Here is a 27,809-nt window from a genome sequence, read left to right as displayed (position 1 = left end):
GAGCGCGGCGGCGGCGGCGGCGGCGGCGAGAGTGTTCGGGCCCAGACGCGCCATGAGTCAATTCGGCTTCGGCGCGGGCGGCGCCGGCGGCGGCTTCAGCTTCGGGACGCCCAAGACGCCGGCGGGCAGCGGCACCACCAGCAGCAGCGCGGCACCCGCCGGCTTCTCCTTCTCCTCGGCCGTCTCGTCGGGCGCGGGCACCGGCGGCTCCTTCGGCTTCGGCTCCCCCGCCCCGAACGCCGGGAGCGCCCCGCCTGCCGCCGGTCTCTTCTCCTTCACGACGCCCGCCGCCTCAGCGCAGGCCTCCGCGTTCAGCTTCGGGATGCCCCCGGCCTCGTCCGCGGGGGCGGCGGCTCCCCCCGCGGGGGGCGTTTTCACGCTGGGGTGAGGGGGGGGGGCTCCGTGCGAGCGTTGGCGGGCGGGGCGGGCGGAGGCGAGCGAGGGTCTGACCCCGCCGGAGAAGCCGCCTCACCGCCTCCCTTCCTTCTCCTCCTGCAGGGGCAACGCGCCCAAGCTGACCTTGGGGGCCTCGAGCGCCACGGCGGGGCCCTCCTTGACCACCGGCTTCGCGCTGGCCAGTAGCGGCGGACTGGCCGGCTCCGGCTCCAGCAGCAGCGTTCCGGCCAGCCAGGCGGCGGCCGCGACACCCGCGGGCTTCGTGTTCGGTTCAGCGGCCACGACGACGCCCCAGCCAGCTCAGGCTGCCCCAACCGCCGCCCCCACCGGAGGCTTCAGCTTTGGCGGAGCGGCCCAGTCGGGAGCCCCCAATTTCAGTCTCGCCTCGCTGGGGAGTGTCCCGCCGCAAACGGCGTCTACCGGCCCGGCCTTCGGAATTGTTCCCGCCTCCACCAACGCCGCTGTGAGCACAGCCCCCGCATCGCAGGCAGCACCGGCCTTCAGCCTCGGGACAGCGTCCACAGGTGAGGGTGAGATGGGGGCCGGCTGGGTGGAGCCTTTAGCTGTCCCTCTTGGTCCTGGGTTGTGCCAGACCCTTGTGCCTGGCTAAGGTCTGCCGGTGTTTCTCCTTTTGAGGAGAGGGCAGTGCCTGGGAGGGGGCTGATCTGGAAGGGGCCCCTTTGCCTGAAAAGGAAGAAGCTGGGGCACTGCATGGAGCCCCCCCCCCCCTTCTGGAAACAGGCAGGAAGCTGATGCTTCTGTCTTCCCTTTGCTTCCCGTCTTGTTGCAGGTTCTGGTTTTGGAGCGTTGGCTCCAGCAGCAGCTGTCACTTCCACCACCGCTGCCTTGTCCTTTGGGGCTAAACCCGGAGGTACGTTTTGTGTTTGGGTGTTGAAGAGCTGTGCTGACTTGCCTGCTGCTCCTATTCATTGCTGCTTTTTATTTATTTTTTTAAAAGAGAAGCAAAACATATAAAACATACAACCTTCAACTGTTTCATATAGCGTGTCATTTGTTTACAGGTTTTTGTGCATCTCCATTCTCACCACTTACAACTGTATATCAAATCACAAATTATCCATTGAATAAGCATAAATACATCATTATCATTGTACAGTCGTTCCACTATGATTGTTATTCTCTCATTTTACACAAAATATTCTAGGTATTTGGTTCGTGTATATATAGCATCATTATACACCAATTGTTCCACTCCAATTGTTATTCCATCATTGAAAACAAAATGCTGTAGATATTAAAATCATGCATGCAACCTCATTCCATTGCTGCTTTTTTAAAAAAATATGCTGGCTAGATACTATTTTCTTTCGTTTAATCCCTTTCAGCATCATAAGTCTGCATGCTGACCTGTATTAGAGAAATACCTACCTACTGTATTTCTCTCTCTCTCCCTTTATCAACCTACCTACCTATTCTCTCTCTCTCCCTACCTACCTACTGTATTTCTCTCTCTTTCTCTCCCTCTCTATCCCTCTACCTACTTTTTTAAAAATTTGCCTCTTCAAAACCTTGGTGCGTCTTATACTCCGAAAAATGCGTCAAATGTTTGTTCTGGAAAATCTTATTTTTCTTACATGCACTTTTCCAGCAAATCTCATTTCTCAGTTGCTAAGTTCTTTTATAAGCTGCCTTTGTGTGTGTGTGTGTGTCCGTGACTGTGTGTGTGTCCCATATTAAAGATTCCCATATTTAGAATCTGTCAAATGGCACCAAAGTAGTTCAGCAGTAGTGCTAGATTCCCTTCTAACAGTTGAAGAGGTTTGGCTTATTGATAAAATTGCACTCACTTTGTGCATCGTCTCCAGATAGATGGAATGAATGAAATCATATTTGGTCTTAAGCGACACAGAAAAGTGTGCATTTCCGGAAGCTGTTCATTTTTGTTCTCACCCAGGGAACACTAAGACCGCAGCAGGTGTCTTCTGTTTGTCCTCCTCCACAGGTACCAGTGTCACCTCGGTGGCACCTGCCATTACAAGTTCGTCTTCCCTCCTCGGCCTATCAGGGCCCACACTGTTTGCAACCGTAGCAGGCTCTTCGGCTCCAGCTGCCAGTACCGCCACCAGCCTTTCAGGTAAGTTGGCTGAGGAGGTAGGGCCAGCTGGAGCAGATCCCTTGACGGCCTTTGCTCAACTGAGCGAGCGTGGCATAGTTAGAAGTGTGAGTTTGGGAACTTGATCTCCCATCAGATCAAGAGAGCTTTGTATACTTTGCCTGTTTTTGTCTGACACAAATGATTGTAGCATTTTTCAATGTATGATTCAGCTTTTTTTTTTTTAAAAAAAAATATCCTTTGGTCGCTTACCAACATTTGTCTCTTTCTTCAGCAGTGGGTACCACTTCAACGGGGGCAGCTCCCATTGGGACCTTAGGATTTGGCTCTAAAATGCCTGGAGTGACCACATCAGCCGCCGCCGCCCTTCCCACAGCTGGTGAGAATCGGTTAGAAAAATGGCACAAAGGAAAGAGGTGTCCTTTTGCGCCCTGAGGCTCTTTAAAGGGAACTTTCTGGCGGGTTTGACCATCTGGCTTGCCCTCCTTTTGGGCCGTGTTGAGTATATGCCCACAACTTCCTTTTCTAAGGCAAGCCATCAAGTCAGTTTACAAAAAGAAACCAGGGTCAGGGCGAAACCATCAGTAGGAGAGAAGGGCTGATGCTGCAGGGCAAAACCAGTCCTGGGCGGTGCTGAGTCCAGGGGCCACAGAGCAGAGCCTCCCCTGCTCCTCTGCCCAGGGGACACGCAGGGGCTAGAGGCCCGGGTGAAGCAGGGTGAAGAATGGGAAACATCCCTGGTCCCACAATGGCTGTTAAGCTTGGTGGTGGGAATCAAAGTGTTGCCTTCTCCAGGGGCACGCCCTGCTGTCGGTCACAGCTGAGCCCCCACTTCAGCAGCAGCTGCCCGCCACAGTCTGATGCCAGGTGACTTTCTCTCCAGGCGCCGCTTCCATACCTGCTGCAGGATTCCTCTTGAACCTGAAGCCCCTTGCCACAACAAGCGTGGCTGCTTCCACCTCCACTGCAACCACCACAACTGGCATGTGAGTTGTGTGGAGAGAGCTCCGGTTGCGACGGGATTTGAAAGTGCCCGGTGAAGATGCTGGGCAAGAGGCACCAGGTCCCCTTGCCAAATAGACTGATGGCGGGCTGGGTTTTCCCCTCTTCTGTCCAGGACTCCCCCCGTCATGACTTACGCCCAGCTGGAGAGCCTGATTAACAAATGGAGCCTGGAACTGGAGGACCAGGAGAAGCACTTCCTTCAGCAGGCTACCCAGGTCAACGCCTGGGACAGGACACTGATTGAAAATGGAGAAAAGGTAGGAGGGGGCTGCCTGGTTCTGGTGTTGGGCAAGGCAGGTTGTGTCAAGGAAAGAAGCAACGGCATTTCTCTCTCTCTCTCTCTCCCGCAGATCACCACCTTACACAGAGAAGTAGAGAAAGTGAAGCTGGATCAAAAGAGGTAAGGGGTGGGGGGCCTTAAAAAGACTAGGATTGGCTGTGGTTCCCTGGCTTTTCAGGAGCAGTGGGGAGGGCTGTCCCTACTGGCTGCTTTAGGAGAAAGGGGTGTGTGTGTGCCATCTCCTTTAGCATTCTCTTCCTCCCTCCCTCCCTCCCTTCCCTTATAGGCTGGACCAGGAGCTGGACTTCATTTTGTCTCAGCAAAAGGAGCTGGAAGACTTGTTGATCCCATTGGAGGAATCGGTGAAGGAGCAGAGTGGGACAATTTACTTGCAACATGCAGATGAGGAACGGGAAAAGACGTGAGCATCCCTCAAGGCGGGCCTTCTCCTGGAGGGATCAGTTGCCTGGCATCGTGCCCTTCCTTGGCCTCCTTTGAACAGTAGTGGGAATCCAATTGGGTCGGTCACCCAGGACCAGAGGTGTAAGCCTTTCAGGCTTGTGCTGGAGTCCATCCTGTTTCCCTGTGCTGCCAAGTCCTCAGTTCCTAAGATAAGCTGATGGTAAATCAGCACAGTTGACTGACAAGAGGGCCCGTTTCTCAGGCTTCAGTCATTTTCCTTGGCTGTCTTTGTACTTTGCTTCAGCAAAGAGGGGTTTATGCCCAGCCGTTGACAACCTGTAGCCCAGGGGTGTCCAAACCTGGCAACTTTAAGACTTGTGGACTTCAACTCCCAAAATTCCCCAGCCAGCTCTGCTGGCTGGGGAATTCTGGAAGTTGAAGTCCACAAGTCTTAAAGTTGCCAAGTTTGGACACCCCTGCTGTAGCCAAAGGTCCTTTTGCTCAGGGTTTGAGTATTATGGCCCCTCCAGCTGGGTCCCTTCTGATGCTGCTCAACCCTCTTGCCCGTTCTGTAGGAGGCAGGGGCACCATTGCGCAGCTCTTCGCCACTGTGTGTCACCTTTGCTCTTCTGCTGCAGATACAAGCTGGCAGAGAACATCGATGCCCAGTTGAAACGCATGGCCCAAGATCTGAAAGATATCATCGAGCACCTGAACACCTCCGGGGGCCCTGCTGACAATAGTGACCCCGTGAGTACGCTTGTTGTGCGGGGGGAGGGGAGGGGGCTTCAATTCTGCACTTTGAATCGTGACGTCTGCTGGAGCTAATGCTTCAGCTGCCCCCTTGCTGGGGAATATGATGTAAATATGTCCTTGGTTGGCATGGAGGCAGGGGAGCCATTTCCTCACCAGAATGTGGGTTTTCTCCCCCCCCCCCTTTTCACAGCTTCAGCAGATCTGCAAAATTCTGAACGCACACATGGATTCTTTGCAGTGGATTGATCAGAACTCAGGTATTTAGTTCTGAATTCTGAGGGAGTGGCAGCCCCCCCCCCCTTTTATAGCCAGATGTAGTATCATGGGCCGGGGAGGTGTTTGAGTCCAGGATTAACCCCACCCCATTCTGATGTGGCAGCTGTGCCTTTCTGGATCTCCTCTTTCATGGGGTTCCCCATCTTTCTGCTAAGGGGAGGGGGCTTTTTTCAGCCACACGGGCCATAAGAGCAAGCTTGTAGCTGTAGAGTGGTGGAAGCCCCCCACCCCGCAGCCAACCTCCTCCTCCATCTGTCCACAGCCCTGCTGCAGAGGAAAGTGGAGGAGATGACCAAGGTCTGCGAGGGCCGCCGGAAGGAGCAGGAGCGCAGCTTCCGCATCGCCTTCGATTGAGCGACCCCCCCCCCACTCACGCGCCCCCCCCCCCGCTTCTTTTTGTAACCCCTCAATAAAAGAGTTCCTTTCCAAACGCCTCTCTTTTGCTGAGCCTTCGCCGGCCCACCGCCAGGGGGCCTCGTAGGACGTAGAATTGGGGGCGGGCTCCGGGGGACGCGCCGGCCAATGGGGGCGCTCCCGGAAGACCGCGCGGCACCCGGGAAGCCCCGAGCCGCGATGAGGAGGTGAGGTGGGCGCCGGTGCTGGGCGGTGGGGGGGGGGGGCAAGGGGAAGGGGGCGCCGGGGCGGGAGCCGGTGCTGGGCGAGGGGGGGGATCCGGGGGGGAGGGGGTCGTGAAGGGAGGGGTGCCTGGAGATGGGGGGAGGGGGAGTCGGGGGGGGGAAGGGCTCCGGGAGAGGGGGGGCGCGCGTGGGCGAGGGGGGGAGCCGGTGCTTGGGAGGGAGGGGGGAGAGCTCCGGGAGAGGGAGGCGGGAGGAGGGGAACCGGTGCTAGCGGGGAGAGCTCCGAGAGAGGGGGGGGGCGTGGGGAGGAGGGGGCGCCGGGGGGCACTGCCGGTGCCTGGCTTCGTCTCTCCCGCAGGTGCGGCGGGGATGCGGCGGCGGCGGCAGAGGAGCTGGAGACGGAGGGCGAGAGGCAGCTGAAGCGGCTGCTGCGCCACCAGCTGGAGACGGCGGCGTCGCTGGAGCAGTGAGCGGCGGAGGGAGGGATGGAGGGGCTCGGCCGGGACCCCCGCAGCGGCTGCGGGGGGAAAGGAAAGCCGGGGAGTGACGGGCCTTCGCTCTCCGCAGGTGTGTGGCCAAGCGGCACCGCTTCGCGCCGGCCACCGTCTTCCGGCCCTTCGGGGAGGAGGCGGCTGGCGCCCGCAGCTTGCCGGAATTCCGGGCGCTGCAGGAGAGCAGCGGGGAAGCGGCCTCCCTGCAGGAGCTGGGCCTTTCCGACGCCGAGATCCGCCTCTGGAGGCAGCGGGCCCAGAAGGTAGGCGGCGACCGGGTGGCTGGGTGGGGGCTCTGCCTCCTGCTTGGTATGCGGGGCTGCCCGGCCGAGGTCCCTCTGCGGCTGCTGCCCTCCCCTCCCTCCTTCAAGGAGCCCCTCTCCCCACAGCCCCCAGGCCCCGAGGAAGGCGGCCTGCCCCTCTCCCTGCCCTGGAGGCCGGAGTCTTCCCCCAGCCTCTTCTTCCCTTCAGAGCCCTGGGCTTGGGGCAGCACCGGAGGCCACTCAGGACAGGATCCGAGCCATCCAGGAAAAGATGGCCGAGCACCAGCGCATCCTCTCCCTGCCGCAGCACTTTGCGGGCAGCAAGTCCCTCAGCAGGCGCGAGATGGAGATCGAGAAGGCTCTTTTCCAGGGAACGGACCGCCATTCCTTTCTGCGGATGTTGTATCGCCAAGGTACGGTGCCCGTCTGGCCCGAGGGCTGCCCCAGATGGTGTGGGGCTCCTCCCTGTTCCCCGGGCCGACTGGTCAGGAATTGCCTTTGCCTCCTGTGCTGCAGATGAAGCTCGGCCGAAGGTTGCCCCTGAGACGGGCCCAATGGCTCCACTAGACACGGTTTATCGGGAGCTCCTGAGCGAACCGTTGTCAAGCCAGAGGCCACCGGAACCATCCAGGTCTCCCCAGAAGGTGCCTGATCCATTTGGCTCTACCCCCTTCAGTAGCCGTGGAGCGGCTCCCCCAGCCCCCGAGCCTGTGATGGTGACAGAGCCTGTTGCGTGTGTGCCAGAAGAGGAGATTCTCCAGAACCGCCTTTCCAAAGAAGAAATCCGCCAGATCCCCAGATTTTCCTCCTATAACCCAGGGGAGCCAAGCAAGGTACTTGCAGGCGGGCTGGGCTGGGCTCAGAGGCTCTTCTCTTCTCTGGGAGAGCCCGGTTGCCTCTTGTGTCGCAGGGTTCGGCTTGGTTCCCAGGCCACTGAGCAGCTTCCCCACAGAGGGAGAGGGTTTACCTCTCTGTAAAGTGCAGAGCCGGGCAAAATAGCCACCTCTCCCTGCCAGTTGCCCAGGCTGACGGGGATGGATTCCTAAGATGGCTTGGGAAGCCTGCAGGGTAGAAGAATAGAGTGGCCTTCAGTCCGGGTAGGCTTGTGAGGAGGAAGGAGGGGCCTCTTGTCCCTCTTGCCAGGCAGGTGTGGAAACGGCTCCTGTGCCCCCCCCCCGGGGGAGGTGGCGGGGGCTGAGGCAGACACCCAGTCTGCTCCGTTTCCTCTGTGGGCGGTTAGGTGCTGTACGTGAAAAATCTGAGTCGCAGCGCTACAGTGAAGGACCTGCTGCCCTTGTTCTCCCGCTTCCAAGAGAAGAATGCCACCCCCCTTCGTTTGCGCCTGCTGAGCGGGCGCATGAAAGGCCAGGCCTTCCTCACCTTTCCTAGTAAGTACCTCGCCCCTGTGGGAGGGCCGGGCTGGGTTGGATTCTTCTCTCCTCCACTAAGCCTTCTTCTCTGGCTAGCCGTGTCCCAGGCCCAGGAAGCTTTGGAGCTGCTCAACGGGTTTCTCCTGCGAGGGAAGCCGCTCATCCTTGAGTTTGGCCGGAGTGGGAAGCCGGCTTCCGCCCTGGGCCCCGGAATCAACTCTGCACTCCAGGAGAATGACAGCCAATCAGACAAATCCTAAAGTGTTGGCGTAGCTTGATGGCTTTGCCTGCAGACAGAGAAGACTGTTGCCACTGGAGCTCCCGTGACCCCCTTTGCTTCTACATACAGAGGGAGCCGAGCGCACGCGGGGGGGAGCAGGGAATAAAAGTGGCCAAGCTGCAGGAGTCGTTTTGTTAAGCCAGCATTGGATGAGAGATTCCGTCGGATCTTTTCTCGCTCATTTTGCATGAATTGTGTGAATGCTCGCGATTCCTCTGGCTGCGTAGTCTGGGTTCTCTCAGAGCATTCTGGGGTTCAGTCAGGGGATAAGCGAGTGTGGCGGGGTTCTTTAGCATTGGCTGAGGGGGGTCTTTCTCTTCTAGGGGCTGGAGTAAGCCCCTTTCCTTGGGCCTTTTTGAACTGCTAAAGAGCCATTGGATGAATACTTAAAAGTAGTTCTGGCTAACTGGGAGCCGAAGATGCTCGCTTGGTTTCAGGGAGAGCCAGGCCTTCGGCATGCAACGTAGGTTCTTTGCCCCCCCAGCACTGCAGCAAGAATGACCCTTGGGGGAGAAGAGTGGGAGCCCAAGGCCCTCCAAGAAATAGCCTCCAGTGGGCAGTTGGAGCTCTGCTTCCCACCTCTCTGAGGTAAGGAGCAAAAGGAGAGAAGCGTTTGCAGCCTGAGCATCTTGCCAGCCAGGGTGAAGGAGGCCCATTGGTGTGTGTGTGTGTGTGTGTGTGTGTGTCTAACAGGGAAGCCCATTCTCTCTTCTTCCACTCTCCCAGAGCAGGGATAGATGAAGGAGCCTCTCTTGCTGGTTTGTTTTGGGCTCTTTTCAAAAGCCACTCCCCCACACCAGACTCTGTTCTTGGGGAAAGAACCGTGGACTACTCATAGCTGACCTTGATTTCTCCCGCTCCATCGTTTCAGGGCAAAGGTTATGGGGGGAGCGTAGCAGGGAAGTGATGGTTGCTTCCACCCTTCCTTTTCCCCCCTCTGCAAGAAAGGGAGGGAGTCTGATCTAATGGAGGGAACCCAGAGCTGGCTGGGGATGCTTCGTCCTTATAATGAATTCTCACCTGGTTGAAGGAGGAAAACCACAGCCGCTGATGTGTTAAGTCTTGCTGGGCAAACGCCCTTCTTTCTGCGTTGCCTCGGATGTGCTCTTGTTCCAACACACCACCGTTGCCCCCCTTTGCATGGAAGGGAGAAGGTGTCTTAGAAGGTCTCCCACTTCCACCACCTCTTGTCTCTCTGCTCCAGAATTACCTCTCCTGGATGCTTTTTTCTCTGGCTCACGGAAATCTGGTGGCCCCACCTTGGTTAGTAAAAGAGTGTCAGGTTTTGTTCCAGATACCTATGGCTGCTTTGGGCTGCCCTAATTCCAAGGGGAATTTTTCCAGTAGGGAAAAATTACAGGCTCAGCAAGAAAGGGAGGCCAAGGTGCGGCAAAGCTACCCCCAGCTGTCCCATCTCTTGCAGAGCCTTCTGGGCATGACTGCCGAGATTGCCCCGCGCCCTCCTAAAGTTGGTCACACGGTGAATTGTTTCAAGGAGCACTCAATCTGAGAGGGAGAAAAAGTCCATTTTAAGTTCATTCACCTTAGGAACCATTTAGGAGGATGGCAAGAATGCTTTCGTCACTCATTATCGGGAAAATGGCTTTATTGGTTTGCAAAGGTTAATGGCAGCAATGCAGCAGTGCATTAATCAAAAAGGGTTTCTCCCCCCCTAAACTTTTCTCCAAGTTTTGCCTGCACGAGCTGTGGAAGCGTAAATTCATCGAACACCCAGCTGTTCTGAAAGGAGCTCAGCTGTGCCCCCCCTCCCTTCCCCACGCCCCACCGTGGGTCAGAACAAGGCAGGAGAAACAGTTTCCATCCAAAGCCCCACTCGTCTTTTCCTGCAAGGAAGAGAGCATCACCCACAGCTTAGCTTGCTCCTTTGCCCAAGGATGCTGACCCTTCCTCCATCACTGGCACGACCGGGAGAAAATAAAAATAACACTGCTGAGGTTTTTTGTACCATTTTCATGGCTTCTAACTGTTACACAAAGCGGTACATTCTCTCTCCCCCCCCCCCCTCAATTCATGGGAAAAGACTTCCCTGCGTATAGAATGTCTCCTAGCTCCAGAGTGCCATCCTGGCCTCTCACTCTTCCGGGACATCCCAATGCTTCTCCCAACATTGGCCCCATCCAATTTTGAAGCATTGCAAGGAATTGTGGGCCAGCCAATCTGGGAATGGCCTAGTCTCCCACCTTCAGATCAGCATGTTTAAACTGGACCAACAAATTCCTAGGCTGTTGCACCTAGAAAAGGCCTGTTGAGTTTCCCATTCCCAGCCCCCTCCCCTAGCCCCCTGCTGTTCATGGCCCTGCAAGAGAGAGAGGAGCTTGCCAGGATGAATGCATCCCCTGAGCTCGGTCACTGCTGGTTTCGTCTCTTGGGCTCTTTAACCAACTTTTCCTGTCTTCAGTCATGAAGGGATTGGTTGGTCCTCCCTCTCTGCCTCCTTTGCGCTCTTCCCGAGTAGATTCTTAAGTTCTTTCCCCACTGTGTGTATTTGTGTGGCCGCACTGCCATGTCTTCAGCACACCCTCGGGAAGCTCAACCCCTTCTGGTTCTGGGAATCATGCTTTGCTGCATGTTTGAGCCAAGCCTTTCCTGGAGCAGGGATTCCCAACTAGCTTAGTATCTGGCCACTTAAGCTGCTCCATGCCTCCTAATTACTGTATTTTTCAGAATATAAGACGCACCAAGATTTTGAAGATTTTTTTTAAAAAGTTTTTTGCGTTCTGCAGACCTCCCAAACCCTCTGCATGCCTCGTTTTTTGTGAAAATGGGGCATGCAGAGAGTTTGAGAGGACTGCGAAGTGCTCCTGGCGGCTGGAGGGAGGGCAAAAACGGGCAAAAAAGGGGTCGTTTTTCATGAAAATGGAGCCGTTTTTTGTCAAAAAAAAAGGGCATGCATACCCTTTAGGAGGATTGTAGAGTGATCCTGGGGATTGGGGGGGGGGGCAAAACGAGCAAGGAAGGGGGCATTTTTTGCTCATTCTTGCCCTCCCCAGCCCCCAGGAGCATTTTGCAAGGCTCCCAAACCCTCTGCATGCCCATTTTGGTGAAGGGGGTGGGGTTTTGGGAGGCCAAAAATTCTGTAAGACGCAGCCAGATTTTCACCCTCTTTTTGGTGGGGAAAAAGGTGAGTTATAGTTCAAAACGTACAGTACCTGTCTGACCGCATGCGTGGGGAGAACCAAGTCTCGGGCCTCTTATCTTTCCTTGCACCCGTTTGCCAACTTGCTTTCACATGCTACCTGCCTCCCATCCACCCACCCCTTTTTTCCCCCCTTCCCATTAGCTCATCATCTGGGAGCACATGTACTTTTAAAAATCCCTATTCTAGGACACTGCTAAACAGACCAACAGACCAACAGATGCTGGTGCCAATACATTGCTTTGGAGCTGGGGGTAGAACAGCCCTGGGCATATTTGGCTGTGCTTTGGGATGGGCCGGAGGTACTTCGGGGTCATCCCAATCGTCTTATTTCCTTGTCTCCCAGGTTGGAAGGAATTGGTCTTGGGGATGTAGATTCTTTTCCCCCAGACACAGTTAAGCCCGTCGGTCTCGCCGCTTGTCCTTTGCCTTTACAGAAGGTAGAATAGCAGGGTCAGAAGGGTACCTTTGAGGTCTTCTAGTCCAATCCCTGCTTGAGCAGGAATTCCTTTATTGGCCAGTGAAACCACTGAGGCCCTCTGAGCCCAAATTCTTCTCAAGCTTGGAGTCCTGGAAGCGGGTGGGCGGATGGAGCGGCCCTTTGATCCCAGAGCAGTTGCAGGCAGGCTTGTCCACAGAGTTCTTGCGTCTGCCAAGACCAACATGTACCCACCCACAAAGCAGGCACATTTCGGTCTCTTCAAAGCCAGAAGCTGAATCTACGCTATTGAGACCCAAATAACAGTGGGCTGCAGGGCACCTGGTCATCCTTTTTGGAAATCTGCCCCTGGCAGAGGGCAGGGCAAGGGATAAGAGACCGGGGGGGGGGGGAGTTCTTGTCATCTCTCAGAGGATGTTTTGTTTGCCCAAGACATCCCCACGCATCATCCTTGTTCTGTTCTGCCATCAGTCCCCTTGTTCTGGGCTCCAACAGTTTGGGTTGGGGTCTTTTTACTCCCTTACCAAGGACTTGCAGGCTTCTCCCTGAAATGGCAACTGTTTTCCCACATCACTGAGCTATGTCCGTCCCCCTCCCCCCAAATCCTTAAGTCCCGTTTCCCAATCGGGGGCTGAATCGTATGACACGGGAGACGGGATGAAGGCAAGATTTGAAGAGTGCCCAGTAGAGGCCTGGTGGGCACCTGTGGTTCCTCCAAATGGGCTCCTCCTGTGCCGTTCAGTCACCGGGCACTTTGCTTGGTCTTTTAGCGACAGGAAGGTCTTCGGAGAAAACACAGCCCCACGGGCCTGGGGGAAACTGCAGCCACCAGACGGTTGACAAGCTACACGGCACCTCCGGCAGTGCCAGGTTGCCTGGGGAAGAGGCAGAGCTGGAGTGCTGAGGATGAAAGGAGGGTTGTGGGAAGGCTAAACCCATCTGTCTCTCTGCTTACCCATTCAGTGCATCCGAAGAGCGTTTCCACAGGCGGGCAGCCAATGCTACACATAACCAGTCTGGCTGTAGGCCTTTGGAGATGCGGAAAGTGGCAGGGGGCTCTTCTCTGCCATGGTCCGAGAGTGATAAGGACTGTAGCCGGTGGCTTGTGAGTCACGAGGTGGGCAGGAGGCACAGAGGATGCCGCCGCCGATGAGAGAGATCAAGGATGACAGGATGCCCAAGTACAAGGCTTCCCCAATCTCGTATTTCATGCTGTCGGGCACCAGAGGGTTGAAGAACTCAGTGAGGATCACATGGATATTCCACACGACAGGAATGAAGCTGAGCAGGCCCCCCAGGACAAAAAAGACTCCTCCCACGACTGCCACTTTGTCCTTTGCTGGGGACTTCTGAGAAAAGATGGTGCATCTCATCCCCGCCACGGAGACGATGGCGGCCAGGAAACCTATAGCAACGGAGGTGGCCATCAGGGCTTGGGCCACCTGGAGGTCAGTGGGCAGGCTGAGCAGAGAGTTGTAGATGTCGCACTGCGTGATGCCGGTGCTGTAGACGGCACACTCCATCCAGAGTCCTTTGGAGAAGCCAACAGCGGTGACGATGCTGGAGCCGACGTAGGAGCTGACCCTCCAGTTGGGCAGCACGGTGGCTATCATGGTGCCCAGCAAGCCCAGCAGCCCCAAAATGTAGCCTACCAACTGGAGCCCGACCGATACCATGCTTGCTTTCCTGATGCCGCTTGTTAGATGCCTCCTTGCCCTGTGTGCCCTTCTGCTGAAGTATCGGTGGGAGCAAATGCTGCGTAGAAGACACGCAGCTTGAAAGGAAACCATCCCAGATTAATTATTAGCTTCTGAAAAAAATGCCAAGTGCCCTTTGTCCATCCCCTTATCTTAGAAATTACGTCCGAAAACGTAAAAGAAACAAACGATCCGTTATGAAAAATAGGGCAAAGGGAGGAACCCTCTGTTTTCAGTAGTTTCACCAACATTCGGAGAAGCCACCGTTTTATTCCTTGGAGGAAGAAGCCCCTAACAATTGTGCTTCCATTTCGATGAGTTGGCGACCCTCGGCCGGTATACAGGGGGAGCATGTACTCCTCTGAATGAGATGGATGGTGTGTCCATTTCGATAGATAAAATAAAGCTTTTTCTATGTATTTTGGACACGTCTATCGAAAAATAAAACCGTTCCTCTTGATTTTTAAAAACCTTTCGCAAAAGGAGAAGTGTGGCGTGAGGAGCCACTCTTCCACTTGCTCACACTTGCACAAGTGCAGGTGTGTGTGTGTGTGTGTGGGGAAACTAGCACCCGCAGTCCCTGGCTCCGAGGGACTGAGGGGCATTTTGCTCCTCAGTTGAGTCTGGTAGAGAATCCCTCTCCTCGTGTTTAGCTGCTTCAGGACAGCCAGAGCAGAGTTTTGGATAGAAGAGTGAGCGAATGGGGAGGGGTCTTTTCTGGCTCAACACATCCCTTGCCCCCTCCTTATCCTAGCATTTGGAGGGCTTTTCCTTGCTAATTGGCCAGCCTGGTGGAAATAAGGTTTGCCTTTCCTGCTTCTCTCCCAATGCAGCTCTGCCCGCACTGATTGGCAGCAAGGTTTTTTGGGTATGTGCCTGTAAGTTTCCCCACAAATGCCCAGATTTACTCTCTATTTTTGGTGCCAAAAAGCCAAGAGGTTGGGTGGATGGGTGAGTGGGTGGGGAACAGCAGTGTTTCCTGTTGCCCTCCAGCCCTCCTACAATACAGACAGAAGGGAATGTTTGTATGAGTTGAACTGTGGGGTTTTTGGTTCTCTCTGAGCTGGCTTGTTTTCTTGCAGACGTGCATTATCAAACTAGGTAGCAACATCGGCGCCTAATGATGTTACCCAGTTTGGTATTGAAATGTCTGCCAGAAAACACGCTCAGAGAGCACCAAGATCACCGCCTCTGACCGTCTCGCAAGGCAACTGAAACGCGGTTGCAGCATCCCGATGGTTGATAGGCAGCTGTCTTGCCTGGCTGCTTCCTTTGACTTCTGTGATATTACAGGAGGCCAACTCAGGACAACGGAACGGCGACGTTGGAAAAGAAAGCTCCTAACGCTAATGTTAAAATGAGAACGGGTGTATGTAAAGAATTTAGTGGTAAGCTATAACTATCACGACACAGAAACAATTGTACTCGGACGACGCACTGATTGACGAATGATGAAACGTTGGTTTTAAAAGGAAAAGAAATAAAAATGTTTTACACACACACACACACACACACACACAAAACGAAAGCCAGGGCATGGAGGAGAGGAATGGGGTGAGGCTGCAGGTGCCTCTTATCTTTGCTGCTTGTATCCTTATGATTTCTATTGATTGATTCCTAGTATGATTTGATTGCTTATTTGTACCCTATGACTATCATTAAGTGCTGTACCTTATGATTCGTGACGAACGTATTTTTTATTTTTATGTACACTGTGAGTCTATGCACCGAAGACAAATTCCTTGTGTTTCCAATCATACTTGGCCAATAAAGAATTATATCTTCTCTTCTATTCTTCTGTTCTGTTCTATTCTTGTATTCTGTTCTATTCTATTCTTCTGTTCTGTTCTATTCTATTCTTCTGTTCTATTCTTATCTTCTGTTCTGTTCCATTCTTCTGTTCTTTTCTGTTCTGTTCTATTCTATTCTTCTGTTGTCTTCTATTCTATTCTGTTCTATTCTATTCTTCTGTTCTTTTCTGTTCTGTTCTATTCTATTCTTCTGTTCTTGTCTTCTATTCTATTCTATTCTATTCTATTCTATTCTATTCTATTCTATTCTATTCTATTCTATCTCCTACTCCATTCCTATTCCTATTTCTACTCCTATTCTACTCCACATTGGAGGCTCAGCGAAACAGCCTGTCCCCCGCCAGCCCCCTTTCACCCCCACTTCCCCTTTCACTTAATTGGTGGGGTGGGTGGGTGGGGGCAGCCGCCAAGGAGCTCGGGGAAGGCTCTCTACGGAACGGAACACCGCATCTCCTCCTCACAAGCGGTTCTGAGCCAAGCCGGCGGCGAGAAGAGCCTGACCCAGAAAGAGCGAAATCCCCCGGGGACCAGGACCAGGACGACGGGGGGTGGGGGGCCGCTGGATCACGCTTCCCAGAAGATCAAGCGAGAACGTCCCCTTTAGGCCACCCGCCGGCTTCCCCAAACGGGGAACGGATGGGCATTCGGTCCGCTTCCAGCTCGCTGGACCGACGAGCAGTTCCCGCAGCTGGGGGAGGGAGGGGGGGGGGCGTGCGAGCTCCGCCTCCAGGGCGTGGCTGGCTAGGGCGCGCGGCAAGACCCCCTCCCCTTGGCGCCTCCGACGGGCCGCGACTGGCGGCTGACCCGCTGAGCTTCTGCAGGACTCTTCGGGCCGCCCCCCCACCCCACCCCCAGCCAGACGCCAGGCGGAGCAAAGCGAGACCTGGGAAGAGGGTGGCGGAGCAGCGGTCGCCTCGGAGAGCTGCCCGGCGGACGGGCAGAGTTGGCCGCCTCGCTTTTGCCCCTCTCGCTCCGAGCACCGGCGGCGAGGCGGGCTCGCTTCTCTCGAGGGCGGTTTCCGTTTTCCCGGCGAGCCGGGCGAGGGGCGCGCTCTGGCGGGGCCGTTACCCGCGGTTGCCTCCCCCCCCGCCTCCCCCACGATGCCTGGAGGTGGCGCGCATGACGTCAGCGGCATCCTCGCTGCATCCCCTACGCCTGCTCGCTGTTGCCATGGCGACCTCCTCCCCGACGGCAGAGGTAAGGGATGGGGCTCCCCGCGGACTTCGGGCGCTCCAGGAAGGTCTCTCTCTCTCTCTCTCTCTCTCTCTCTCTCTCTCTCCCTTTGGGAAATGCGGCAGGGGGTTTGCGTGGAACGGTGGCTGTGGCCGGCGCTCGCTCCCACTGCAGAAACTCCACCCCGAGCCCGTCTCCCCCGCGGGTGTTGGGGACCAGATCCCCGTTCCTGCTGCCTGGGCAAAACTTACTCCTCGCTCAGCGCTGGCCCCTGCGGGCCAAAGTGCGGGGTGGGTGGAGGTGCCTGAGAGGTTGGAGGGGGCCGTTTGGCTCACCAGTTGCGACGCCTGGAACTGAAACGCAGATCCCCTTCGGACTGTGGGGGTTGCCACTCCCCTCCTTGCGCAGAATCCCTGCATTGTGCAATGTTGGGGTGGGTGGTGGGTGGGAGGGATTACCGCTTCTCTTCCATCCTCTGATGTCGGACCGTAGGTGCAGGGAGCTGCCTTCGGGGCCCCTTCCTTCCTCCCAACCACTCTGTCCCCATTCCTGGCATGGACGTTGCCAACAGGGACCCTCGGCTTCTGCGGATTGTTTTCCCATTGCAGTTACCCTGTGCGGGTATCATCTGGAGGAAGAAGGGCAGCTTTGGAATGGCCTGGGCCACTGGGTCTCAAGCATTTTCAAGGATGGTGGCGGTGGAAGGGAAGAACGGGAGGATCAGCGGGAGGATTTTTCACTTCCTTGTTCTCTTCCTAACAGTTGGCCGAGACCCTTAACTGATAAGAGTGAAGACCTAACATGGCAAGTAGGTGACTTCTTTGCTAGAGGGGAGGCATGTTTCACACCCACCCTAGGGAGAAGGGGCTCAAAGACCCCCTGTGCCAAATGTAGCTGGCTGGGTTTCTTCTTCATTCCCAAATTGGCTTTAAAATACAAGGCGAGGAAGGGGAGGAGGGCTTTTCTTAGGCTGTTCAAATCGGGGAGTCTTGGGGACGTTTTGGCCACTACTGGAACTGCCCTAATCTGAGGTTACCTTTCCAGGAGGGGCCTACTTGCCCTTGCCTGTGGCTGGGTAGCCTTCCCAAACGCCACAGCCTACAACGGAGGCTGATGGAGGTTATTTTTAGCTGTTCCAGTCTTAAGGTCGTGTTTGCCCTCTTTGCATCAAGACGGTTGATGCCATGGGTCAAGGGAATTGGGCTACCGTCCCACACAAGCCCATTCTGGCCCATCGCAGGTTAAGGAGAAGGAGCGGTACCTGCTTCTCCTGCCCCAGGAGATTTGGGTGGGAGGGGCTGGCCTGATCTTGCTCTGCACTTAAAGCAGCAAGACCTCCCCCATGGAAGAAGAATGAGACCTGGCAGAGATGCTGGCTGCCCTTGTTAAAAGGTGGCCGTGTTGGTGCCTGTTTTCCAGCCTTCCTCACAGCCCCCAAAGCCCATTCCGTCCTGAAGCGCTTTCCACGGGCCAATGGCTTTCTGGAAGAGTTTCGCCAGGGCACCATTGAGCGTGAATGCGTGGAGGAGGTCTGCAGCTATGAGGAAGTCAAGGAGGTCTTTGAGAACAAGGAGAAGACGGTAGGTGGGTCTGCGAGGGAACAGCAGGAGGGGGCATGCCTTGCCTTTCACCCAAAAGCTCCCTTGCGCCAGGTTCCCCCACTTTGCTCCCAAGATGTGGATAAGGATCCATCTGGATCAAGGATTTGGTCATTAAGGGGGGAACCGGCATGTTAATCCCAGGTGCTCAGCATAACATCTGTCCCACCTGTTCCAAGTGTCTGAAAAGGTTTATTATTCACTGCTCGAGGCTCTGTGGTGTAAAAGAGTGAGGAGTGGGCAGGAGGGCAGCGGGGTGAATTTTGCAGGAGGAGTGAAAAATGGGCAAATAGTTGGAGGATTGGAAAACAAAGAAATGCCAATTAAAGCCCAAAGCAAAAGCATGCACTTTTAATCAGAGGGCTAAGGTCATGGGGCAGTCTTATTTTGGTGATTTCTCCAGGCAGCAGGGCCGTTCGCACTGCCTCCTAGTGATGGGACTGAGGGATTGCATATGAGCCGTTCCTGGCACACGGCCCAAATCCTTAGGCACCTTTGAGCTAACCCCTTTCAGGGGGGCAAAGTGGGGGGACGGGGCACTGTGGATAGTTACTGACTGGTGTCTCCCATTCCTGGCAGATGGAATTCTGGAAGGGCTATGCCTACTCCGTCAAAGATGCCTCTGACGGGACAGACCGCTCCGATGCCATGTACGTCGTAGTTCCCCTGCTGGGCGTGGCACTGCTCATTGTCATTGGTCTCTTCATCATCTGGCGCTGCCAACTGCAAAAAGTCACGCACCACCGTCCCTCCTACCCCCGAAATAGGGGACTGGCCAGCCGAGCGGCTCGCAGCTTGCCCAGGGTGAGGGTGCACCGCGAGGCTCCTCCTCCTGCCAGCCAAAGCGAAGCCCACTGCCAGCAGGACCCAAGTGGCAGAGGGGCTGTAGATGGCGAGTGGGGGCAGGGGTCACCCAGTCAGCTGGCCAGGACACTTGTGGAGCCTGATCACATGGCTCCACCCCTGCCTAGAGTGTGCAGTGCCACTCCTCCCCCCTCTTACGAAGAAGTGACGGGGCGGCCGGATCGTGGTGGCAGCAGTAGCGCAGAGGAGACCAACGTGTCCTACAGCGACCCACCTCCCAAATATGAGGAGATTATGAATCCCCTTCACGCTCCTGGGAAGTAACGGCCCCGGATCCTCTCGGCCAGGTGAAGTCAATACAGAACAGCCTTATCCTCCACCCTCACCAAGTGCTCCATAGGTGGCTGGTGACCTTCAACCCCTTCACTCCTTCTGCTGGGCTGTTGCGGGATCCTCAACCGGAGCGGTTCTGGTTGCAGGGACGTGGTAGAAAGCAGGGCTGAACTCTGCCCCAGGGGTCCCTTTACAGCATTGTTTCTCAACCTTGGCTACTTGAAGATGTCTGGACTTCAACTCCCAGAATTCCCCAGCCAGCGAATGCTGGCTGGGGAATTCTGGGAGTTGAAGTCCAGACATCTTCAAGTGGCCAAGGTTGAGAAGCACTGTTCTAGGGGGATAACCCCGAGCAAGGGTCTTCCAAGAGACCTCTGATGTTGGAATTCTGGGAGTTGAAGTCCGGACATCTTCAAGTGGCCAAGGTTGAGAAACACTGTTCTAGGGGGATAACCCCGAGCAAGGGTCTTCCAAGAGACACCTGATGTTGGAATTCTGGGAGTTGAAGTCCGGACATCTTCAAGTGGCCAAGGTTGAGAAACATTGCTTTACAGGAAGACGGCTGTACCGCCGTTTGGGTGGCATCCCAGGGCAGAGGCTGGGCCCTACTGCTACCGGGGGGTGGGTGGGCATTCAGCACCTTCCATGTCCACCCTTTGGGCAAGAGCTTGGTTGGGTGCTGAGGGTGGATCGGGTGGGGTGGTGGCTTTACCACTTTTTCTACCCACCTGGGATGGCGCTGAGGAGGAGGAGGAGGGCAGGTATGCCCCCCCTTTTTTTTGGCCATGTATTTGACATGGGGAAATGCCAGTCCTTCTTTTCTGCTCAGCTCGCTTTATCTTTCTACCCAACGACTGCCAAAGGAGGAGAAGAAAGTGCCCCCCTCCCCTCTGTGTTCGCTCTCCCTGTGGAATGCTGCCTTTTGTCTATGGATGATGGGAGACCTCCTCCTGCAAAGAGAAGTAGCCCAAAAGCAAAAGTGACTTTTTGCATCCACAAAGCCAATGCATTGGCAATTGCCATTTTTCTGATGTACCTGTCGCACTGGAAGGTTCTGTGTCTGTGTGTGTGTGTCTGTGCATGTAATCTATATGTCCATATGGAGGGCAGAGGAGAAGGACTGAGCCCATCCCTCCCTCCCTCCCTCCCTCCCTCCCAGAAACACATCAGGACATTTTCTCGCCCTTCAGGCTTATCCCACTGGCCCAATCTGTGTCTTCCTCTCCTTGAGGCTGTCCAAAGGTAGACCCTGGCAGAAAGATGCTGCCAAAGATGATTCTAGACCGGCATCTGTACTGGGGACCCCCTCCTGCTGCAACAGCACTTCCTCTGGTGGGGTTCTGCCCCAGACTTTCCCTTTGGCCCCCTTCTTTGGCCCTGTTCCCTGTTGGATAGAGCGGGGCATAGAGGGGGCTCCTCCTGCCCTCAGTGCTCTGGGTTTCCCCCCCTCACCGTGCAGCCCCCTTCATTTCACCGGGATTCCCTCCTTGCCAGAAGAAACAGCTGCTCGATGTTTTCACTCCCTTGGACAAAGCACACCCACGCTCTTATTCCACACTTCTTTTTCTCAATGGTGCTAACTCATAGCCGGGTATTCTCTCTCCTTCTGTGACACTCTCTATGCTGCTTTACTGTATTTATACATTTTGTTTAAACTGAAAGAAAGTTCATTTCTCATGGGCAGTAAGATTGTTTCTTGCACTGTTCTGAAAGCCACATCCATGATCAGCCGTGAATTTAGACAACCAAACATTTAGACTCCAAACATTGTAAGTATAGCAACTCTCCTCCTCCTCCCTTCACTGCCTGCCTTACAGGGAGATTTTACCCCCTCTCTTAAGAAGAGCTGCCTACCATCCTGGCATCAACCACCCTGAGCCCAGGGAGACTGGTGGCTGTGGCAAGTTCTCCCATTCCGCCCTTTTCAGGGCCCAGTGAACCTGGAACAGGCAGATGGGTCTTGGGGTCATCAGCGAAGAGAGGTTAGCATCTTCCATGCTGCTTGTTGAAACTTCGGGGAAACTTTCCCGACACCCTAATCTGTACACGCCAGCCGAACTGCTCTCCCTTCAGAAGAATCTGAAAGCAAAGGGTGAACCTGCCCAGGCTTTGTCCCTGCTGGATGGATGGTCCAAGGGCTTTGTGGCAGTGGAGGGTGGGTGGGTTTGCCCACAGAAATGGTTTATGCAATGGACATACTTCAAGCCATGTCCGCTTGTCATATTCTGCTCCAATTGCTGTATTTCTAGGTCTAAATTAGCCTTCTCCACCCTGGCACTCCATGCTCCATGAGCTGGATTGTGTTGTCACATGTTGGGGTGTGTGTGTTTGTGTGTGTACTTTTTGTGTACTGAGGTTGCACTTTTCCAGCTTTTGGTGGGGGTCAAGCTGGAGACGTCCTTCCCATGAGGTAGACCTGAAGGGAGCAAGATTGCCTCTCCAGCCCTTGGGATTAATATGCTGAGCTCTTCCTGAGAGCAAAGCCTAACGAGATCAGGCACCGATGCCGCTGCAGCTATGCCTCTTTCGGGCACCTCGGCTTGAAGCTGCTCTGGAGGAGCGGCAGGCGAGCCGGAGAGGAGCCCCGGGGCACGGTGGACAGGGCAACGGGGGCCCTTCGCGCAGAGGACGGTGGGCGGCATAGCCCCGGGGCTCGAGGGAACGCCAGGCTCCGCGGATGGGGAACGCCGCCGCCGGCTCCCTTTCGGTCAACGCCGAGCTCTCCGCGGGTCGCAGCTGGGGGCGGACCACGGCAGGCCAATCGCCGGCCGAGGCCGCTGACCGGCGGGGCCAGAAGTCGGGGCGGGTCCGAGGGAAAAGGAAGGGCCCGGGCAGGACAGACAGAGCCAGGCGGGGCTGCGAGCCGTCCGGCGCTTTTGCCCCCTTCGCCCTTCCGGGCCTCCTCCGGCTGCTCTGGAGGATTCCTTGCCTGGTGCCAAATATTTCAAGCGCTCCGGGAACTGACCTTCCTGCGCGCCCCAGAAAGACCCCGGGGGTAGGTGGGGGACAGGCGGGGGAGGGTCCGCGCGCGCATGCAAGGCTCGGACTCGTTCTTTAGGCGCTGGGGGTCTCTCCCCGCCGCCAGGACCCTCTGGTGGGGGTGCTTGATGCAGGGCCGTGCCAAGGGAACAGCTATTTCGGTAGAGGCTTTGCCGGCACTGCCTGGTGAGAATCTCCGCCCGGAGCGCGGGGTGAGCGGAGGTCATGATTAAGGGACTGGAGACTAAAACATAGGAGGAACGGTTGCGGGAACTGGGTACGTCTACTTTAATAGAAAGAAAGACCAGGGGAGACATGATAGCAGTCTTCCAACATCTCAGGGGTTGCCACAAAGAAGAGGGAGTCAAACTGTTCTCCAAGGCACCTGAGGGCAGAACAAGAAGCAATGGGTGGAAACTAATCAAGGAGAGAAGCAACCTAGAACTGAGGAGGAATTTCCTGACTTATGAGTTCTCCAAGACCGTGGGAAGTGAGAGTTGATAGAATTCACTCCCAAGAGCCCTAGGAAGGTTTCCTTTTCTGGGGCTGATGGGGTCACCTTCCTTCCCCCCCCCCTTAGAAATGAAGTCTCTCTGTTTCCAACCATCTGGGGCACAGAAGCAGCCTCGTTCATTTGCTGACCGACCTTTCCTGGAACCAGCCCTCCGTAAACCAGTCTATGGCCAACATAAGATGCTCAGCTTTGCCTGCCAGCCTGGACCGCAGAAGAATAAGCAACTGGTATTCAATACAGAATATGCCCTAGTGGCAAACCAGAAGGCCAGGGAGGTCTCGGGTCCCCCCTCCCGCCCCCAGAGGGGGAGGTGGTGTTTGGAACTAAAGTGCCTGAGGTGGGGGGGGGCAGACGGGAACAGAAGGGGTTTTCAGGACTTTAGCCACGCCTGGCGTCCTTGCTATGGGTCGAATCCAGAGGTTTCTGGTGAAGAGCTACAGAGGGTGCCTGCCATCTCCACCCTTGGGAGAACAGAGGTGGTTTGCTGGGGGTGGAGAATAGGAGAAGAATGAGGATACACCCCCCCCCCCACTCCCCAAGTGTGCAAGTATGTGCTGTGCATATGAGCACAATGCTTCCTGGCTTGAGGTCGCCTTTCCTGGTTTTTGGGCTGCATGGGGCAAACCACACTAGACACAGCAGGGAAGCCAATGTGCCACGTACCCATTGAACCAGCCCCAAATGCCCAGGAGCTGGTTTTCTTGCCCCTTGGCAGCCAAAGTGAGCAAACGCTACCAATGGCATATTCAGGGAGCTTGGATATGGTGTTCTTGCAGTGACTGAGGCCTGCTGAGGACCACTTTCTTTAGGCTCAGTAGAGTTTACGGTGGTGACACGCGTGGGCGCACACGAGCGAGGCAGGACATGCCCGTGGAGATGTGTCATGTTTCACCCTAAGCCAGTCGCTTTGCTTGTGCTGTCCTTTCCAGGGTGGGCCAGGCCAACGTCCTGTGGCAGGGGCTGAGGCCTGCTGGCCTGGTGCAGAGTCTCCTGCTGTGCCAGGGAGCCATGTGGGGCTGTTGGCCGAGGTCTCTGGGACTCTCCCAGAGGGTCCCTGGCAGGGAGGTCTTCCCATGTGTCTTTGACGCCACCGCAGAGGTGACTGCCAGCCCAGGTTCCCTTCCTTTGCGTCTTGTGCCCAACAGGCATTTGCGGATACAATCTGGGAAGAGGGAATGTCCGACGAGGCCCCTCGGGGGACAGTGGAGAGGATCAGGCAGAGGGAGAGCAGGTAAGAAAAAGGATGGCCCTCTAGGAGAAGAAACTTCACCTGTAAGCTGAAGGTTCCCTCTACAGGCACTGGAGGCAGCACCGGTTGCATGGGTGGGGCAGGGGGTAAGCAAGGCAAAGTAACACTCGGGGTCATTTAGGGCCTCCCCGTCTAGCTGGTTAAGCTAGCATTGGGGTATCCCCTTTCCAATAGCCTAGAACCCTGCATGCCCCAGGGGTCTCTCTCTTTTTTGGCAAATCCTTCCACTTCCTTGAGGAGGCTTCTTTCCTTCACGCGAGCTTTCTTTGCGGTTGAGACACGAGAAGCATCGGCCTGTCCGCCCTCTGGGCCAGCAGGAGCTTGCTAAGCTTCCAGCTCTGCCTCTCTCTTTCTGCGCCCATTGAAGGCTGGATCCAGGCCTTCTGCAGCCGTGCCCCAGCTGCCCAGCTTTCTTTGGGGAGGGCAGGATCTACTCCCCCAGGAATGTCCTCCGAATGCTGCACTTCCTGGGGCTGCAACTGTTCCGGATGCTGTGGGGGCCCAGAGTTCAAATCAGGTAGGACCAACCACCCTGTGGGATTCTGCATGTGGCGTCCTGAGAAGTGGGTCGTGTTTTCCAGGGGGGAGGGGGTGCAGCCACATCCTCAAGTTTGACCAGTCTTGCTGGGGCTCTTTCTCCATCCTGCTCCTGCCACCATAAATGCTTGCCAGCTTCTCCAGTTTGAATTAGCCCTGCTCCCCCTCCCAGCATGCAACAGCAAATGATGGGTCTCTGCCTCCTCCCTTTAGTGTCCGGGGGGGGAACGTGGTCTCAGACAGATCCCTGGAGGAGCCTTGCACCCTGGAGATTAGGGCGATGATGGAGCAGGTAAGGTGGAGGACCCCCGAAATGGATCTCCCCTTGTGAAGCCCTGAAAGGCGGTGAGGGGCTTCTTCCCCCCCCCCCCTTGGCCGGGTTACTCTCTCCTCTTTGTCTCTCCTGTTGGAAATGCAGCTGTCTGACCTTTCTCGGCAACTGGGCACACTGGAAAAGCAAAGTGGGAGTTGGCACCAGAAGGAGCTGTTCCTTTACTCCATGTTGGTGTCTGCCTGGCTCTTTAACATGTGGATGTGGCTCAGGAAATGACCTGCCCACGACAGCCACGAGAGGAAAAAGGATGCGGTGAGCTGTAAGACCTGCAAACCAGCCATGGGGACGGGGTGGTGGGTGGTGGGTGGTGGGATGGGTTAGGAAGAGACGGGACACTGAGTGTTCCTGGTCTCTAGGGTAGGAGGGGAGAGGAACGGCTGCCCTTCCAGCTTTCCATTTCTTTCTTCTTTTCTAATGTTCCTGTTGTAAGCCGTTGCCAGGTTTTATCTTTATTACTATTGTTATTCCCTGCAATGCCCCTCTTGGGTTGTAGAGGGAGAACATGTCCTTTTTCCTACTTCCACGGTCTTTCCTGGGGGATGGGCAGCGGTGGGATTCAGCCGGTCCGTACTTATTTGGGAAAACCGGTTGCTAACTTTTTGAGCAGTTCGGAGAACCGGTTGTTGGAAGAAATCTCCTTTTGTTTTTTCCCACTTTCCAGGGCTAATCCTGTAAGGAAGGCAGGAAGGAAACATTCTGGTGTTGTTTCTAGCTGAATCTTTATTGCCCTGCTTACAGAAACTGCCTCTCCGGTTAACCTTTATTCCATTGTAACAGCTAAGGCGAAGTGCCCATCAACCTGAGTGACATTGAGTTGGCCACGCCCACCCGGTCACATGACCACCGAGCCCCGTCTACCCAGCTGGTCATTAGGGCAGAGAACCAGTTGTTTAATTATTTGAACCCCACCTCTGGGGATAGTGTGTGTGTGTGCGTGTGTGCGTGTGTGTGCGTGTGTGTGTAAGTAGCATTGAGTTGCCCTCTCTTCCACTCTTCCCCAGTCCATGTTAGAGGGGATCGTATGGAGGTGCTGTGCATCGAAGAGCATGATAACATTGGGTTATCATGTATATTATAACCTGTTAAATGAAATAATGTATAAGAATGACAAATGTAAAGAAGAATAACAGTTATGTGAATGTATACTTACAATGGTATGTAAGAGAACTTATAAAAATAAAAAGAATTTGAAAAAAAATAGTTTTAGCCTTCGTCTGCAGCTGATTTCTGGATCTGCTCTACCTTGTGGGGCTGCAGCATGCTTTCAGTATCAAATTTGGATATAATTTTTGGGAACGTTTTGTTCATGATAGCTGCAGCGAAATTATTGTATGCACAAAGATGGAAAGATTCGGCACTGCCCATCACGGAAGAATGGCTGGTGAAGAGGAAGGAAACCTACCTGCGGTGGCTAAATTGACTTCTTCGATCAGACAAAAAAAACACCCCCAATATCTACATTTTTTACTGACTAGAAACCTCCTATAGACTTTTTTCCCAGCCCCAGCCCCCTTCTCCAGGGAAAAAATTGTTGTGTCTTTGCTAAGTGTGTTTTGCATCAGAGGTGCACTAGGGAGCCTGTGCCGGGAGATCTTGGCGTGGCAACTGCGGCCTCTTGAGCTTTGCCTGCTGCCATTTTCCTTTCAGATCTCCTGGTTTTGAAGCTTCACCCTGGAAAGTCGTATTCCTGCCAAAGTTCCCCTTCCCAGGACTTCCAACTCAAGTTTCTAATTGGGGAGAAGAATGGTTTTTTGCAAAAACGGGGCCTTATTTGTGGCTGCTGCCAGTGGTTAAAGGCACACATTCTGCATCTGCTCCCTGCTTGGAGGGTGTCAAGTTCAGCCTTGACATCTGTCCAGTTTGAGAGGGGACCTTTTGCCAGATGTTGGGAAGGCTGTCTTACTGTCTGCAGCTGGGCGCACGCAAGTGGGAGAGAGAGGAGGATGCAGTTCGCTTGTTGAATTTGCATCTGAGAGAATTTGATGGATTGACACCCATTGGCCTTTTCCAAAGACGTTTTGACTTCCTTGCCCACTAGCTCAGCAGAGAGGCCCCAGATCTAAAGAAAAAAGAGAAAGCAGCAAGCCCGTTCGCTCGAAGCGATCTGCGTTGGTGCGGGAGGTAACCTTGGCAAGCAGCCTAGTCTCTGAGCAGCAGAAAGTAGTAGAAAAGGCAAGCTCCTTTGGGCTCGGCTCCCACACCGAGGGAGCCGGAGGAAGGGCTCGGCAGTAAGCAGGTGGCCCTTCCAAGCCAATGAAGGAATGGGCCGTTGAGAAGGGCATTTGGCTCAGCATTGGCGGCAGGTTGAGAACTCCTACAAGAAGAGGTTCGAACAAATGCAGTCTCAGATGGGCAGCGCCTGGTCTTGGGCTCTTCTTTTCTCTTGAACAACAGGCTGCATGAGTTGGGTCGCCTAGCACCGTCCCAGCTTACAAAGGACCTCCTGGTTCCTTGGAACACCTGGCAACCCTTTGAAGCAGCAAGTCAGCCACCCAACGGCAATGCCCAGCAACACTGCGAAGGGAACCTGAGGCCCGGAGAGAGGGTGCTCAAACGCAGACGGCAGGATCACTTGTGGAAGCAGCAGCTGCTGCTGCTCTTCCAGGCCTGCCCACCTCCAGTGCAGTTACTGCCTCCGACACAGGCCGTGCAGAGCACCTGACCAGTGAGTAGCAGGGGAAGCGCTGGCTAGGCCTACTTAGCTGGAGGAAGGGTTAGGTTGGGGGGGGGGGAGGCCTGGAGGAACCAACACATGGGGCTGAGGATAGTGGCCAGTAGCCTTCTTCCCTGGCAGAGAAAACCCCTTACCTCATCCTTGCAGTCGCTGGAAGGCTAACCCAAGGGCGCTTTGGAAATGCTTTGCCATTAAACCGGAACAAACAGGGAGATGTGTGGAAATCTGCAGGATGGCAGTCAAGGGGGCAGGCGCTTTCGGTTGCCCACGGTCTCAAGTGTGGCAAAGATAGCAGATGTCAGAGAATTTAGAAATAAGCACTGGTCAATTAAAAAGAAC

At 55.2% G+C, this 27,809-nt stretch overlaps 5 protein-coding genes across 13 annotated transcripts; 4 read left to right on the top strand and 1 right to left on the bottom strand.

The window, feature by feature from the left end:
* The first annotated feature begins 4 nt into the window (after window positions 1-4).
* On the top strand, window positions 5-5,619 carry NUP62CL (nucleoporin 62 C-terminal like). Of its 2 annotated transcripts, none has more exons than XM_081964236.1 (12): window positions 5-384; window positions 499-920; window positions 1,187-1,267; window positions 2,360-2,491; window positions 2,748-2,849; window positions 3,354-3,456; window positions 3,588-3,732; window positions 3,826-3,875; window positions 4,042-4,176; window positions 4,796-4,907; window positions 5,104-5,170; window positions 5,452-5,619. In XM_081964236.1, exons 1-12 carry the CDS (start codon window positions 53-55, stop codon window positions 5,541-5,543), a joined length of 1,773 nt encoding a protein of 590 aa, XP_081820362.1. In that variant the 5' UTR covers window positions 5-52; the 3' UTR covers window positions 5,544-5,619. The 2 variants fall into 2 exon arrangements, with proteins under 2 accessions (XP_081820362.1, XP_081820361.1); XM_081964235.1 differs by having other exon boundaries at window positions 6-384; window positions 2,745-2,849.
* Window positions 5,620-5,714: 95 nt separating this feature from the next.
* On the top strand, window positions 5,715-8,293 carry RBM41 (RNA binding motif protein 41). Of its 3 annotated transcripts, none has more exons than XM_081964252.1 (7): window positions 5,715-5,770; window positions 6,126-6,233; window positions 6,335-6,521; window positions 6,730-6,934; window positions 7,038-7,354; window positions 7,762-7,909; window positions 7,971-8,109. In XM_081964252.1, the coding sequence occupies exons 1-7, from the start codon at window positions 5,763-5,765 to the stop codon at window positions 7,985-7,987; spliced, it is 990 nt and encodes a 329-aa protein (XP_081820378.1). In that variant the 5' UTR covers window positions 5,715-5,762; the 3' UTR covers window positions 7,988-8,109. The 3 variants fall into 3 exon arrangements, with proteins under 3 accessions (XP_081820378.1, XP_081820376.1, XP_081820377.1); XM_081964251.1 differs by having other exon boundaries at window positions 5,719-5,770; window positions 7,988-8,293; XM_081964250.1 differs by having other exon boundaries at window positions 7,762-8,293.
* A 1,476-nt stretch (window positions 8,294-9,769) lies between these two features.
* Window positions 9,770-13,703, bottom strand: CLDN2 (claudin 2). Its single transcript, XM_081964283.1, has 2 exons — window positions 10,572-13,703; window positions 9,770-10,541 (listed from the first exon to the last, which is right to left on the bottom strand). Exon 1 carries the CDS (start codon window positions 13,555-13,557, stop codon window positions 12,769-12,771), a length of 789 nt encoding a protein of 262 aa, XP_081820409.1. The 5' UTR covers window positions 13,558-13,703; the 3' UTR covers window positions 9,770-10,541; window positions 10,572-12,768.
* Window positions 13,704-16,137: 2,434 nt separating this feature from the next.
* On the top strand, window positions 16,138-19,349 carry PRRG3 (proline rich and Gla domain 3). The gene is made up of 4 exons (XM_081964290.1): window positions 16,138-16,472; window positions 17,211-17,256; window positions 17,868-18,028; window positions 18,626-19,349. The coding sequence occupies exons 2-4, from the start codon at window positions 17,250-17,252 to the stop codon at window positions 19,172-19,174; spliced, it is 717 nt and encodes a 238-aa protein (XP_081820416.1). The 5' UTR covers window positions 16,138-16,472; window positions 17,211-17,249; the 3' UTR covers window positions 19,175-19,349.
* LOC309397875 (mitochondrial fission factor-like) lies at window positions 18,750-25,958 on the top strand. 6 transcript variants are annotated; one of them, XM_081964288.1, is made up of 7 exons: window positions 18,750-18,850; window positions 22,743-22,903; window positions 23,822-23,907; window positions 24,293-24,442; window positions 24,676-24,754; window positions 24,881-25,048; window positions 25,458-25,958. In XM_081964288.1, the coding sequence occupies exons 2-6, from the start codon at window positions 22,745-22,747 to the stop codon at window positions 25,010-25,012; spliced, it is 606 nt and encodes a 201-aa protein (XP_081820414.1). In that variant the 5' UTR covers window positions 18,750-18,850; window positions 22,743-22,744; the 3' UTR covers window positions 25,013-25,048; window positions 25,458-25,958. The 6 variants fall into 6 exon arrangements, with proteins under 6 accessions (XP_081820414.1, XP_081820412.1, XP_081820410.1 ...); XM_081964286.1 differs by lacking the exon at window positions 18,750-18,850 and adding an exon at window positions 21,341-22,178; XM_081964284.1 differs by lacking the exon at window positions 18,750-18,850 and adding an exon at window positions 22,194-22,348.
* Window positions 25,959-27,809: the final 1,851 nt, after the last annotated feature.

This window comes from Natrix helvetica (assembly GCF_964273705.1).
Source record: "Natrix helvetica genome assembly, chromosome: 11".
Taxonomy (NCBI): Eukaryota; Metazoa; Chordata; class Lepidosauria; order Squamata; family Natricidae; genus Natrix; species Natrix helvetica.
The sequence above is the reverse complement of the archived record's forward strand: the minus strand, read 5'-3'. Positions and strand labels throughout refer to the sequence as shown.

What these genes read in the sequence shown, in the direction of transcription:
- LOC309397875 (XM_081964284.1), top strand. Translation starts at nt 22,216, where the DNA reads ATGCAAGGCTCGGACTCGTTCTTTAGGCGCTGGGGGTCTCTCCCCGCC. An exon ending in ATCAGGCAGAGGGAGAGCAG is followed by an intron (nt 23,908 to 24,292) that starts GTAAGAAAAAGG and finishes CGCCCATTGAAG; the next exon opens with GCTGGATCCAGGCCTTCTGC. An exon ending in TTAGGGCGATGATGGAGCAG is followed by an intron (nt 24,755 to 24,880) that starts GTAAGGTGGAGG and finishes TTGGAAATGCAG; the next exon opens with CTGTCTGACCTTTCTCGGCA.
- CLDN2 (XM_081964283.1), bottom strand. Translation starts at nt 13,557, where the DNA reads ATGGTTTCCTTTCAAGCTGCGTGTCTTCTACGCAGCATTTGCTCCCAC.
- PRRG3 (XM_081964290.1), top strand. An exon ending in TTGAGAACAAGGAGAAGACG is followed by an intron (nt 18,029 to 18,625) that starts GTAGGTGGGTCT and finishes CATTCCTGGCAG; the next exon opens with ATGGAATTCTGGAAGGGCTA.
- NUP62CL (XM_081964235.1), top strand. Translation starts at nt 53, where the DNA reads ATGAGTCAATTCGGCTTCGGCGCGGGCGGCGCCGGCGGCGGCTTCAGC. An exon ending in TGATTGAAAATGGAGAAAAG is followed by an intron (nt 3,733 to 3,825) that starts GTAGGAGGGGGC and finishes TCTCTCCCGCAG; the next exon opens with ATCACCACCTTACACAGAGA. An exon ending in GTGGATTGATCAGAACTCAG is followed by an intron (nt 5,171 to 5,451) that starts GTATTTAGTTCT and finishes ATCTGTCCACAG; the next exon opens with CCCTGCTGCAGAGGAAAGTG.
- RBM41 (XM_081964250.1), top strand. An exon ending in ACGGCGGCGTCGCTGGAGCA is followed by an intron (nt 6,234 to 6,334) that starts GTGAGCGGCGGA and finishes CGCTCTCCGCAG; the next exon opens with GTGTGTGGCCAAGCGGCACC. An exon ending in GCGGATGTTGTATCGCCAAG is followed by an intron (nt 6,935 to 7,037) that starts GTACGGTGCCCG and finishes CCTGTGCTGCAG; the next exon opens with ATGAAGCTCGGCCGAAGGTT.